Raw genomic sequence first — 14,556 nt, forward strand, 5'->3', positions numbered from 1 at the left:
GGGGCCCTCAGTCCACTCAGGGACTGGGGCCGCACGGGGCGGGGCCCAGGCTCACCTGTAGATCTTCCTCTGGGACAGGTCGGACCAGTAGATTCTGTTGCTGGCCACCTCCGTGTCCAGGGCGACCACGTTCTTCAGGTTGGGGATGACGCTGGTGTATTCGCTGCGGTCCAGGGTCATCTTCCTCACTTCGTGGCGGTTGGTGAAGAAGAGGTAGGCGATGGTGCCTGGGGAGCCAGGAAGGGCAGTTCAGGAGAGTGAAGGGGACCCTGGCCTCCACCGTCACCCTGCAGGGTCTGACTGAATCAGGGGAGACACCAGGACACCTGCCTGGGGTATGAACAAAGTGGTTCTGATGTGGATCGGGGAGGACACGGTAAATGACTCACTTCAAATGCAAACTAACCAGCCCACAGCCCGCCACATCCTTTATTGGGGTCTCACAATCTTGCCCACTATCCACCTTCCCTAGTCACCCCAGGGACAGGTGCCAGACAATGAGGGCCAGCATCTATTCCCCAGAGACCACTGAAATTATTCAAACTCGCCTGTTCCTTCCCACAGAAACCACAATAAAGGCTCTCCCACACCCCCGGTTTTCCCCTCACTCCTTCTGCCTTCTGACCACTCCTGCTGCTTCCCCGGGTGGCCCCCCCAGGGTGTGCTATGCCCCTCCTCTTGGGGTCTGTGAGCAACAAACTGTCTTTTCAGGGGCAGTCGTCTCCTGGTCTGTTGGCCTCACCATAGCTGCATAATAGTAAAACCTACATTTGAAAACACCTGGGCCCCAGCATTTTACATTGAAGAACATAAAGGTGAAGAAATGATAAGGGCAAATGTAAACAGAGTGATTCCTGATGTCGGGGAATTCTGCTTAGTGCTTTTCCTACCTTTTTCTCTCATCGACCCTCACACTCCTAAGAGGCAGGGGCTGTTGTCAACTCCCTGTACAGATAAGGGGATTAAGGCTCAGAGAGGAGAAGTGACTTGCCCAAGGTCACACGGCTAGTGGGTGGCAGAGCTGGGACTCGAACCTGGGTCACTTTAACCCTGGGGGCTGTGCTATAACCATGACATCAATATCCACCAACACACCGAGCCTTCTACAACTGACCCCCCGCAGAATATCCCTTCCCACGACACCATTCCAGCTGGGACGGCATCTGTAGGGACTTGAACCTACGGAATGGGATGAAAATGAAATCTCAAGTCCTGGAGGGCTTCACACACGGGGATGTGACAGAGGGAAGCCAGGGAGCCATCAAAGGGATGACGACCGAGAGGCCCTAGGGGAAACAGCTCTAAAAGATTTCTGCAAAACTGGTCCTCATTTGGAATAACACTGCAAGAGCAGAACATGATAGAAGACAAAGGATGTTTGGGTGACCTGTCAACTTCCCCAGGACAGCTACGCCTCCAAAACCATGGGATCCCTTGATTTAGGTGATTCTAAGAATTAGTGCACGGTTGCAGTTCTAACCTAAAGGTCAGGTAGAAGAAACTCAGTGATCTGTACTATTTTGTTTCATTATGAGCAATTATATTTTGGTCTCTTTTCAATGGATTTACTTTTCTTTGATATAAGTTCCTTTAGCTGGAGGGGGTGCAGGCTGTTCAGGCCATGGCTTTCCATTTCTTGTGCCCTGAAGCCCCTCATGGGACTGGGGGCTACAAACCATCCCCCACGGGATTGATCTGCGTCTTCAGAGAAGCCGGACAGGTGTGGGCAGCTCCCTAGCCCGATTCCTAACTAGGCTGTGGTGTTCACCTACCAGAGGCCTCCGGACCAGATGGTCTACCCCCGGGTCACTGCAGTCAGTGCAAAGTTCAGATGATAAAATTCCCCACCATGTTCGCTCCCCGTCCCGCCGCCTCCCTGCGCTCACCCACGGCCTTGCAGGCCTTGGTGAGGGGCTCCAGCTGGAAGCCCTCCTCACACTGGCACTTGTAGCTGCCCTCGAGGTTCACGCAGAGCTGGCTGCAGGCGTCGGGGTCCTGACACTCGTCGATATCTGCGGGATGGGACACAGAGAGATTTGGGGCATCTTCCCCACAGGGCGCAGATGGAGCCATGGGCTCTGACCAAAGGCCGTGCATCCCAGTGGCAAATGGGGGACAGCTCATCCCCTCTGGGGAAGACCTCCAGGGCCGGGGACTCTGACCAACAAAATCTTGGAAACAGCCAAGTGTCACCTCTAACAGTGACCCCGATCTCACCATTCACCTCAGGGCACAGCCAGCAGGGCGAAGCTGAGGCAGCTGAGATTTCTTTCTTAATTATTAATACCCAAAGGCCAGAAGCAAGTGCTCCCTGAGAGCCAAGCCGGCGACAGCTGGCCCGTGCACCTGGCCTCCTACCAGCCCTGTGCAGAGGGGACGGCGCCCACGCCCACTTAATGGATGGGAAAACTGAGGCTGAGGGCTTAACCTCCCCCATGTCCAGGTAAAGGGCCGGGGCTCGGGAATCACCTTCACATCTGTGCTTGTCCACCAGCTGGAAGCCCTCAGGACACAGGCACTCATAGCCGATCTTGAGGTCGTTGCAGATGTGGGAGCAGCCGCCCTTGTTGTCCAGACACTCGTTGGTCCCTGTGCCAGGTGGGGGATGGGGACCGGTCACACTCTGGCCTCCAGCCACCCTTCTCCCGCCACCTGTGCTATTTCGCCGTCATCATTATAATCACCACAATGACTGTGCAGCTGCAGAAATACCATGACTCCTAAGAGGACTCAGCCACTGTCACGTGGGACGCCATGGAAGAACAATGAGGATGTTATAGTGAGTGAAATAAGCCAGGTATAGAAGGACAAATACTGCACAATTCCACCTCGAGGCCCCTACTGGAGTCAAATTCATAGGGACAGCAGGTAGGATGATGGGTACAGAGACTGAGGGAGGGGGAGGGGGAGTTAGTGTTTAACGGGGACAGAGTCTCAGTTCTGCAAGATGAGATCGTTCTGGAGATGGATGGTGGGGATGGTTGCATGACAACGTGAATGTACTTAAAACACTACTGAACTTCACTAAAAATGGTTAAGATGGTAAATTTTATGTTTTTTTTAACCATAATTACAATTTTCTTAATTATAAAAAATAAAAGCTGGGGCTTCCCTGGTGGCGCAGTGGTTGAGAGTCCGCCTGCCGATGCAGGGGACACGGGTTCGTGCCCCGGTCCGGGAGGATCCCACATGCCGCGGGGCAGCTAGGCATGTGAGCCATGGCTGCTGAGCCTGCGCGTCCGGAGCCTGTGCTCCGCAACGGGAGAGGCCCAGCAGTGAGAGGCCCGCCTATCGCAAAAAAATTAAAAAAATAAAAAATAAAAGCCACATACAACTTCCTATAGTTACATATATTAACCCATCTAATCCTCCCTACAACCCTAAAGGCAAGGGAACTACAGCTGGGGAAACTGAGGCACAGCCAGATTAAATGACCTGCCCAAGATCACAGTGCTGGACTCGAACCCAGGGCACTCAGCTCCAGAATCTATGCTCTTACCCTCTATACCAGGCATGGGCCAAAGCCAGCCCTCCACCTGCTCTTACACAGCTAAGAAGGGTTTTTTGTTTGTTGTTGTTTTGGTTTTGTTTTTTGTGGGGTTTTTTTGCGGTACGCAGGCCTCTCACTGTTGTGGCCTCTCCCATTGCGGAGCACAGGCTCCGGACACGCAGGCTCAGCGGCCATGGCTCACGGGCCTAGCCGCTCCACGGCATGTGGGATCTTCCCGGACCGGGGCACGAACCCGCATCCCCTGCATTGGCAGGCAGACCCCCAACCACTGCGCCACCAGGGAAGCCCCTAAGAAGGGTTTTTACATTTAAAAATAGTTGAAAAGAAAAATAAGAATCGAAAGCAAAATGCTATTTCATGAAAAAGTTCTATGAAATTCAATTTTCTGTGTCCATAATAAAAGTTTCCTTGGCGCACAGCCCCAAGCATTCATATGCAGTTGTATGCATTTGTATGGCTGCTTTTCTGTTACAGTGGCTAAGTTGAAGAGCTGTGACACAGACCTTATAGCCTATAAAGTCCAAAATATGGGTCACAGCACTGCTAAAACTACACGCATTGCATCATTTGATCCCCAGCAGCCCTAGGATATGGGAGCAGTTACTGTCCCATTTTACAGCTGGGAAAACTAAGGCTTAGAAGCCAATTCACTTATTCCCCAGCAACCCCCCCATCTGTCTCACCCCACAGCACTTGTGGGCCTGGGTGGGCCAGCCCCTCGCAGCACCGCAGCACCCACGTCTGGGTCCCACCCCTGCTCTGCCAGCTGCCCGCACACCAAGGCTCACCGCACTCCTTGAGGGGTTCGTCCGACCAGTCCCGGCAGTCCCTGACTGAGTTGCACACTTTGTCCAGGGAGATGCACTCGCCGCTTTCGCACTTGAACTTGTTGGGTCCCTCACATAGACTCACTATGAGAGCCACAGAGGAGGATCAGGTGCTTCTGTGCAGCAGGAGCCCACTTAGTGCTTTTTATTAATATGATAGCTTATTCATGCAAGAATAGATGCAAACGTATTTGGTAATAAAACAGAATAATTATTGAACACCTGTGAAGCCTCCACTCAGCTTAAGAATTAGAATGTCACCAAGAGCAGGGGCTGGGAAACTCTGGCCCACTGCCTGTTGGTTTAAATAAAGTTTTATTGGCACACAGCCCTGCCCATTCATTTGCATACCGTCAGTGGTGGATTTCACACTATAATAGCAGAGTCCAGTAGTTGTAATTGAGACTATGGCCCACAAAGCTGAAAATACTTACTATCTGGCCTGTACCATTGGGCCCTGACGGAGACTATTATAGTGGTCTTTGCCATTCCGTCCCCCTACTCTCTGCTATCCCCAGAGGTAATGATAGTCTTGAATTATGGGTTTACCATTTCCTTATTTTTTCATTAATCATTCTATCAAACATGTATGAATGAACAATATATTGTTGAATTTTGCTTGTTTTTGAGTATGATATAATAACTGTACCCAGTAAATTCCTGCAACTTCCTTCTTGCTCCCAACCCCAAGGTTATGAGGTTTGCCTGGGCTGCAGACAAGGGCTGTAGCCTCATTGTCTCAGCTGTATGGTATTCCACTATGTGCCGTTTAAAATTATTTCCATATACCCCTGTTCACAGCAGCACTATTCACAACAGCCAAGGGGTGGAAGCAACCCAAGTATCCATCCACAGATGACTGGATAAACAAAATGTGGTCCATCCATACAATAGAATGTTATTCAGCCTTAAAAAGGGAGGAAATTCTAGCACCTGCTACAACATGGATGTACATTGAAGACATCATGCTCAGTGAAATAAGCCAGTCACACAAAGACAAATACTGTGTGATTCCACTTACATGAGGTCGCTAGAGCAGTCAAATTCATAGAGACAGAAAGTAGAATGGTGCGTGCCAGGGGCTGGGGGATGGGGATGGGGAGTGAGTGTTTCATGGGGACAGAGTTTCAATTTGGGAAGATGAAAAGAGTTCTGGCAATGGATGGTGGTGATGGTTACTTAGCACTACTGAACTTGACCCTTAAAAATGGTTAAGATGGGGCCTCCCTGGTGGCGCAGTGGTTGAGAGTCCGCCTGCGGATGCAGGGGATACGGGTTCGTGCCCCGGTCTGGGAGGATCCCATATGCCGCGGAGCGGCTGGGCCCGTGAGCCATGGCCGCTGGGCCTGCGCGTCCGGAGCCTGTGCTCCGCAACGGGAGAGGCCACGACAGTGAGAGGCCCGCATACCGCAAAAAGAAAGAAAAAAAAAAAAAATGGTTAAGATGGTAAATTTTATGTTAAAGGTATTTTACCACAATTAAAAAAATATTTTGGGACTTCCCTGGTGGCACAGTGGTTAAGAATCCACCCGCCAGGGCTTCCCTGGTGGCACAGTGGTTGAGAGTCCGCCTGCTGATGCAGGGGACACGGGTTCGTGCCCCGATCCGGGAGGATCCCGCATGCCGCGGAGCAGCTGGGCCCATGAGCCATGGCTGCTGGGCCTGCGCGTCCGGAGCCTGTGCTCTAGAGCCCGCGAGCCACAACTACTGAGCCTGTGTGCCACAAATACGAAGCCAGTGCGCCTAGAGTCCATGCTCCGCAACAAGAGAAGCCTCCATAATGAGAAGCCTACACACCGCAACAAAGAGTAGCCCCCACTGGCTGCAGCTAGAGAAAGCCCACGCACAGCAACGAAGACCCAACGCAGCCATAATAAATAAATAAATATAAATATATATATATATATATATATAGTTTTTAAATTAATTCTACTGCTGATGAACATTCAGGTCGCTTCCAGTGTTTTGCTCTTAGGACAGTGTTGCTCTGCCTGTTCTAGAGCTTCTCTCCCAGTGCAAGTTTCCCAGGAGCGGAACTGCTATGTTGTAAATTCAGCAAAGTGCTTTACATGGAATTGTACTGTGCATGTAACTCTGAGCTCAGGGACATGAGCTCTGTACACTCCGACCACATTAAATCTCACAGTCCTGAAGTAGGTGCTTTCATTTTGCCCATTTGGCAGATAAGTGGAAGTGAGGCTCAGAGAGGTCAAGTAACTTGCCCAAGGACACACAGGAGGCTCCTCCCTTGTCTGGGATGCACCATGCTCATCCCCCTACATCTCCCCATGGCCCGGAACCCTGGTGGGGCAGAGCTCACCATTGATGCAGCCCAGCTCGTCACTCAGGTCCTTACAGTCATACTCCCTGTCGCACTGCCGGCTGCCGTGGATGCAGGTCCCATCCAAGCACTGGAACTCATCAGGCCGGCAGGTGGCCACGGCTGGGAAAGACAGAGCCAGGTGTGGAAAATAAGAAAGTGGGCAGGAAAGCACCCTAACACAACCATTTTCTTAGACTTCTCTCCAGTCTGTCCTCGTATGCAGGAAATTCATTAAAAAGCTGGCAGACCCAACAGGCCATTCTCTGCAGAAAAGCAGTGATGTGGTCCCAACCCAGACAGAGGCCCAGCCAGGTAAGTTATGATAAATCATATCAATACCACTGAGTATCATACAGCCCTTCAAATGACTCACACTGCAAACGTAAAACATGTTTGAGTGGACACTACCTAAAAAGGCCATTACAATGAAATCTTGGCGGACACACGTGATGACTAGAATAGGGTCATTCTAACCACGGTCCAGACCTTGACCTCCAACAGGTTTTTGCTTTACCCTAATTCATTAAGCTCTAAGCTTAAGTTTTCTGCACTTTCCCATGGTTTACATTTCACTATCAAAATGTTTACAATTTGAAAATTCGATTTCAGGAGCTCAGTGAAAAAAAATGATAAATCTATGGGCAGAATGATCCTCCCCATCCACCTTTTTAAAAATATGCAAATGGGCTTCCCTGGTGGCGCAGTGGTTGAGAGTCCGCCTGCCGATGCAGGGGACACGGGTTCGTGCCCCAGTCCGGGAGGATCCCACATGCCGCGGAGCAGCTGGGCCCATGAGCCATGGCCGCTGAGCCTGCGCGTCCAGAGCCTGTGCTCCGCGGCAGGAAAGGCCACAGCAGTGAGAGGCCCGTGTGCCACAAAAAAAAAAAAAAAAAAAAAGGTGACATTTTAAAAAGTCTAATTACGGGACTTCCCTGGCAGTCCAGTGGTTGAGACTCCACGCTTCAAATGCAGGGGGCACAGGTTCGATCCCTGTTTGGGGACTAAGATCCCGCATGCTATGTGGGGCGGCCAAAAAGAAAACGAAAAAAAAAATAATAAAAAAATAAAAAATAAAAAGTCTAATTACACCTATACAGCAATTGCAACTCTGAACACTGTGCACGTGGGCAAAGATGCCAAAGAAGCAGAAAGACGAAAACAACCTACATCACTAGCCGTGCAAGAACAGCCCTGATTCAGGGAGCACTGACTCGGGGCCACGTCTCCATTGCAGTCGCCACTAACCACCTGTGGCTATTTAAGTTTCAATGAGTTAAAATGAAAGCAACCTAAGAATTCCATCTTTCAGTGGCACCAGCTACACTGGCCAGCACTCGTGCACTGGGCAGCATCACAGCAAGTTCGATCGGATGGCACTAGATTCTAACCGAGGTCAGCAAAGGCCGATGCTGTTGCCCCATCTGCAGGGGAGGAGACCACAGCACAGTGGTCCCTGGCCAAAGGTCACACAGCACAGACGACACCAGCCAGGCCCGGAGCCCAGGATCCTTTCTGGATCCAAATTATACTGCAGGTGCAGTTTGCTCCCCTGGGCAAAAGAGATTAATTAAATAGGTGTTCCAGACTAAGCACTCTTTGGAGGATAGCTTGTCCTCCATGTTACTGGAAAGACTCGAACATGAAATGGGACCGACTTTCTTGCTATGAGATGCGAAACCATTCAACCACCTAAAGGCACTGTCCCTGCCCCGACTTGGGGGAGCCTGGCGACAGATGAGGGAACCCGTGCGGCGCCCTTACCACAGTTCTCCTCATCAGACTTGTCCTTGCAGTCGGGGTCATGGTCACAGTGCCAGCTGGAGTGGATGCACTCGCCGCTGCGGCAGTGGAACTCGAGGGCCGAGCAGGGGTTGTTGCCCCGTGTGGGGGCCGACGGCTGGGGGCCCCCGCAGTGCTGCGGCCACTCGTCCGAGCCGTCTTCGCAGTCAGGGTCGCCGTCGCAGGCCCAGAGCTCAGGGATGCAGGTGGTGCTGTTGCACTGGAAGCTGGCAGGGCCGCAGGTGGGCGCGGGGCAGGACACCTCGTCTGAGCCGTCTAAGCAGTCCAGGTCCGAGTCACAGATGAACTTCGGGGCAATGCACTTGCCGTCATTGCAGCGGAACTCGTCCTGGGAGCACGTCTTGGGGGCTGCGGGGATGGACGGGAGACGACAGCCCGGTCAGCGGGGAGCCTCCCACCACATCCTGACACCAGCCCATCGCACAGATGGGGGCACTGAGCCGAGGAGAGGCCAGAGCCCAGCAGTCAGGAGCTCGAGGCAGTGGTCAGGAACCCTGAACACGGAACCACTGCCCTGGCCGGAAGACTGCCCAGCTCCTGGGCCCCCTCTGTGCCTCAGTTCCCTCATCTGTTCATGTCTTAAGGCGTTGCTGAGGACTTGGGGTATAAAGCTCTCACGTTGGGCTGGGCACATGGGAAGCAGTATGAGTCTGCACAGGGGACTTCCCTGGTGGTCCAGTGGTAAAGAATCCACCTTCCAATGCAGGAGATGCGGGTTCAATCACTGGTTGCGGAACTGAGATCCCGCATGCCGGGGCAGGGGCAACTAAACCCCCGCACCACAACTACTGAGCTCGTGAGCCTCAACTAGAGAGCCTGTGTGCCGCAAACTACGGAGCCCACGCACTCTGGAGTCCGCGTGCCACAAGTAGAGAAAGAAAACCCACACACCACAACTAGAGAAGCCTGTGCCCTACAGCTACAGAGAAAGAAGCCCCAGCGAGGAAATGAAAGATCCCACATGCTTCAACAAAGATCCTGCATGCCTCAACTAAGACCCAATGCAGTCAAAAAAAAAAAAAAAAAGTGTGGGGCTTCCCTGGTGGTGCAGTGGTTGAGAGTCCGCCTGCCGATGCAGGGGACGCGGGTTCGTGCCCCGGTCCGGGAAGATCCCACATGCCGCGGAGCGGCTGGGCCCGTGAGCCATGGCCAATGAGCCTGCGCGTCCGGAGCCTGTGCTCTGCAACGGGAGAGGCCACAACAGTGAGAGGCCCACGTACCGCAAAAAAAAAAAAAAAAAAAAAAAAAAAAAAAAAAAGTGTGCACAGGGAATAGAGTCAATAGCATATAATAAACTATAATGGAAAAGAATATGAAAAAGAATATATGTATAAGAATATAATATATGTGTGTGTAACTCAGTCACTTTGCTGCACACCTGAAATGAACACAACATTGTAAATTAACTATACTTCAATAATTTTTTTAAAAAGGCTGGCAAAAAAGTTTGCTGTTACTATTATTTGATTATTTTTATTTATAATGACACTGGATTTTTTTTTTTTTTTTTGCGGTACGCGGGCCTCTCACTGTTGTGGCCTCTCCCGTTGCGGAGCACAGGCTCCGGACGCACAGGCTCAGCGGCCATGGCTCACGGGCCCAGCCGCTCTGCGGCATATGGGATCTTCCCGGACCGGGGCACGAACCCGCGTCCCCTGCATCGGCAGGCGGACTCTCAACCACTGCGCCACCAGGGAAGCCCGACACTGGATTTTTTAATTGAAGTATAATTGAATTACAATACTATATTAGTTTCAGGTGTACAAGACAGTGATTCAGTATTTTTATTTTTATTTTTTATTTATTTATTTTTTTGGCCGTGCTGCGCAGCATGCGGAATCCTAGTTCCCCGACCAGGGATCAAACATGCACCCTGAGCAGCAGAAGCGAGGCGTCTTAACCACTGTACCGCCAGGGAAGTCCCTAATTCAGTATTTTTAGATGGTGCAAAATGATCACTGTTGTAAGTCTAGGGAGTTCCCTGTGGTGGCCTTGTGGTTAGGATTTCAGGCTTTCACTGCTGTGGCCCAGGTTCAGGCCCTGGTCGGGGAACTGAGATACTGTCAGCCCCGTAGAGTGGCTGAAGGAAAAAAACAACAACAAAAAACCACCATATAAGTCTAGTTACCATGTGTCACCCTACAAAGTTATTACAATATTATTGACTATATTCCCCATGCTGTGCATTACATCCCTGTGACTTATTTATTTTACAGCAGAAGTTGGTACCTATTAATCTCCTCCACCTATTTCACTCATTTCCCCCGCATCCCCTGGCTTTGCTGGTACTATTAGAGAGCCAAAAAAAAAACTGGTAATTATGTGAAGTAATGGAAATGTTAACTAACCCTATTGTTGTAATCATTTCACAATATATACGTGTATCGAATCATCACATCAGACACTAAACTTGTAACAATGTTACATGTCCACTATATCTCAATAAAGCTGGAAGAAAAATAAAATGCCTGGAAAAGGGCACCAATCCATTTTATTTTAAAATGTTCCCCAGGGACTTCCCTGGTGGCACAGTGGTTAAGAATCCGCCTGCCATTGCAGGGGACATGGGTTCGAGCCCTGGTCTGGGAAGATCCCACATGCCGCGGAGCAACAAAGCCTGTGTGCCACAACCACTGAGCCTGGGCTCTAGAGCCTGCAAGCCACAACTATGGAAGCCCACATGCCTAGAGCCTGTGCTCTGCAACAAGAGAAGCCACCGCAATGAGAAGCCCACACTCCGCAATGAAGAGTAGCCCCCGCTCGCCACAACTAGAGAAAGCCTGCGCCCAGCAATGAAGACCCAACGCAGCCAAAAATAAATAAATAAAATTAATTTATTAAAATGTTCCCCAGGGAGTTGTTTCATCAGATGACCACTAACCAAGGTTAGACGTGAATTTCTAAGGTAAATGTAAGCAAACAATCACTTTTTGGGTCTTATGGCTTGTGGGATCTCAGTTCCCCAACTAGGGATTGAACCCTGGCCACCTGGCCACCAGGGAACTCCCCCTTTTTAGTTTTTTTTAAGACTCTCTTAAGGGTTTTCATATTTTGTGAACTTGAAGATTTGATGTGATCTCAGTTATTTAAATTTTCCCCAGGGTTTTTTGTTTTTTGATTTTTAAAGAGCCTTATTTTGTTAAAAAAAAAAAACCTATGCAATTGAAAATGAAATTATAAATAATGAATAAAATCAAAGAAACAAGACAGGATGAGCTGCAAAGTGCCTTCCCCTCCAAGACTCTCGGCCTGTTTTTTCACAGAACCCTCAGCTTGGGGAACAAACTGTGACCTCAGCCAGGAACCCGGTAGGGTCACTTGGGCAAGGCCGGGACCCACGGGCCACCAGGCCAGTGACCCCACTTACGACAGCCTTCCTCGTCTGAGCCGTTCTCGCAGTCCAGCTGACCGTCGCATCTCCAGGACTCAGGAATGCAGCGATTGACATGGCCCCCACAGCTGAAGTCCCCCATCTTGCAGGTGACAGACACTATGGGAGAAACAGGATTGAGCCTTAACCCAGAGGGAAGACCAACCTGCCTCACCAGTCCGAGCTTTGCAAGGGAAAAACCCAGAGTTTTCTGACAGGGGGTGCCGAGCCCACTTTTCTGGGTCAAAATGAAGGACATTTAATGGAGCTTGTTAAAAATTAGAAGCTAGGTGCTGCAAAGGTTTTGGAACGAGATAGAGGTGGTGGTTGTATAGCACTGTGAATGTATTAATGCTATTGAATTTTTTTAATTTTTAATTTTTTTTGGCTTTTTAAAAATTGAAATACAGTTGATTTACAATGTTGTGTTAGTTTCAGGTGTACAGCAAAGTGATTCATATATATATATATATATATTCTTTTCCATTACAGTTTATCACAGGATATTAAATATAGTTCCCTGTGCTATACAGTAGGACCTTGTTGTTAATCTATCTTTTATATAGCAGTGTGTATATGTTAATCGCAAACGCCTAATTTATCCCTACCCCCTCCATCTCAAACTGATCACTTGAAAATGGCTAATTTGTGTTATGTGAATTTCACCTCGATTAAAAAAAAAAAAAAAAAAGAGGCTTTAAAGGAAAGTTTCAGTTCCGTAATATCTTCTCTCTCCATTTCCCAATTCACAGCTGAATACATCAATACACTGGTCAATTTCCACCGAGTCTGTCATCCAGTATCATCAAATCACTTTGCTGTACAGCAGAAATGTTTATTTTTTTTTTTAAAGTTTTTTTTGTTGTGTCATGGCTTGGGGGGTCTTAGTTCCCCAAAGAGGGATCCAACACCGGCCCCCTGAAGTGGAAGTGGAGTCTTAACCACTGGACCGCCAGGGAAATCCCTGTACAGCAGAAATTAACACAACGTTGTAAATCGACTATACTTAAATTTTAAAAAAAGAGTTAAAAAAAGGGTTAGGACGTGTGTCACGCCCAAAGGGGACTCACTGCACGTCTCCTGGGATTCATCAGAGCCGTCCTGGCACTCAGCGCTCCCGTCGCAAACCCACTTGTAGGAGATGCATGTCCCATCTCGGCACTGGAACTCATTTCTCCCACATTTTTCTTCCACTGAGAGAGAAAGAAAGGAGAAGGAAGGATCAGGGTCAGGATTAGAAACGACCATGCTCCTTGTGTCTATTTCCTGCCAACTGAAGAACGAACCAGAAATACAACCTTACTGTAACAGTCAAGTTCCCAGGAAATGAAACACGCACAACAAATTAAATTTCATGAACTGAAATTTAAGTATCGTGGAGGATGCAAAGAACACATCCAAAAGAGAGATTCGTCCTCAATATGAGATTTTGGCATCATGGTTGTTGAGTCCAAAGTATGGATCCATTGGTCTATGGGATCAAAATATTAGAAACTGGGTGTACATTAACAAAGAAAAGAAAATTATTTAGCATATTACAAATCTGTATTGGAAACAGTACCAAGGAAAATTGAGGCTGTAAAAGCATTAAGCTGGAGGAAAACTTGAAAAGCTTTCTCCAGTAGGTAGAAAGGAACTATAAAGAGATAAAAATTATGAGAAATTATTAATGTAGAGGTCAGTGAGCAGAGATCCAGCTCCAGCTGGATCTATCTGTCTAGCTGGATATATGATTACCAGAAAAGATAATCATATAACTAAAAGTCAGATCAAAAGAAATGGGACAGACACAGTACCAAAAGATCTAATCAAGAGAAAACTTTCCTTAGGAAAACAAAGACTTGGATTTTGAGATAAAAATGAGGACAAAGTAAGTGTTTGGGAAATTTTCTAAAATATATGATTTTTGCACTTTGGAAAAGAGAACAAAATAATATTGTCTGCATTTCGTTTTACATATCATGCTTTGATTTAGAATGCATTGTTATGTGTGAACTGTGATCAGAGCAAACTTTTATTGGTTGGTAAAACCTGGTACTAATCATTTAATCTCTAAATATAAACCTTGATCTCCTTTGTAATCTAAAGTAATGCGGCCAATAAAAATTATGATCTGGTTCATCTCAGGATAAGGAAATAAGACCAAAAAAATAAAAGAAAAGAAGCTAGCAGGATTTTCCTGATTAGTCAGATGTTCTGAAGGCAAATATATGTAAAATAGAAGTTTTAACTGATGGCTACATTTCTTATATTTTTCATTACCTTTGAAAGAAGATTAAGAATGTCTTTTCTTTTATTAATTTATTTTGAATGTTAGCCGTAACCAAATAAAGAGTTTAATGGTTTGTGCAAAAACTTATTCATTAGCTCATCTTGCACAAAGGCAATTAATGAATGCATTGGCTGGGAGAAAACTCCAGACAAAAAGAACGGAAGATAGTAGATCCTTTAATGATTCTTCTCATGGGAGAAGTCTCTCCTTCCTTCATTCTGGATATGGGAGAGGAAGATTCAAGATTTTACACGCTTTGGGGCTTTTTATGTATTTAGATTTTTTTCCTTTGATATTCTCTTTAAACACCCATAATTTGTTTTTATCCATGGTGGTATTGCCTAGAAAACGTGAATCATCTACACTTAGTCTAGTAAACGGTTACAGGTAAATTAAAATTTTGTTGCCTGGAAAATAAATAAATAAATAATAATTTCCATGAATAATTCTTTA

The 14,556-nt window shown here is 48.0% G+C and overlaps 1 protein-coding gene across 4 annotated transcripts in view; it reads right to left on the minus strand.

The window, feature by feature from the left end:
• The window catches only part of LDLR (low density lipoprotein receptor), a 37,235-nt gene that overhangs the window by 13,048 nt on the left and 9,631 nt on the right, over positions 1–14,556 (minus strand). Inside the window, exons 2-9 of one of the 4 annotated variants that reach the window (XM_081232143.1) lie at positions 12,902–13,024; positions 11,829–11,951; positions 8,423–8,809; positions 6,659–6,781; positions 4,300–4,422; positions 2,470–2,589; positions 1,887–2,012; positions 56–227 (exon numbers count right to left, since the gene is read on the minus strand). In XM_081232143.1, the coding sequence (XP_081088269.1) occupies positions 56–227; positions 1,887–2,012; positions 2,470–2,589; positions 4,300–4,422; positions 6,659–6,781; positions 8,423–8,809; positions 11,829–11,951; positions 12,902–13,024 (1,297 nt within the window). The remainder of the gene's footprint in view (positions 1–55; positions 228–1,886; positions 2,013–2,469; positions 2,590–4,299; positions 4,423–6,658; positions 6,782–8,422; positions 8,810–11,828; positions 11,952–12,901; positions 13,025–14,556) is intronic. The other 3 variants (XM_081232144.1, XM_081232145.1, XM_081232146.1) reach the window with 3 other exon arrangements.

This window comes from Mesoplodon bidens (assembly GCF_964165515.1).
Source record: "Mesoplodon bidens genome assembly, chromosome: 4".
NCBI lineage: Eukaryota > Metazoa > Chordata > Mammalia > Artiodactyla > Ziphiidae > Mesoplodon > Mesoplodon bidens.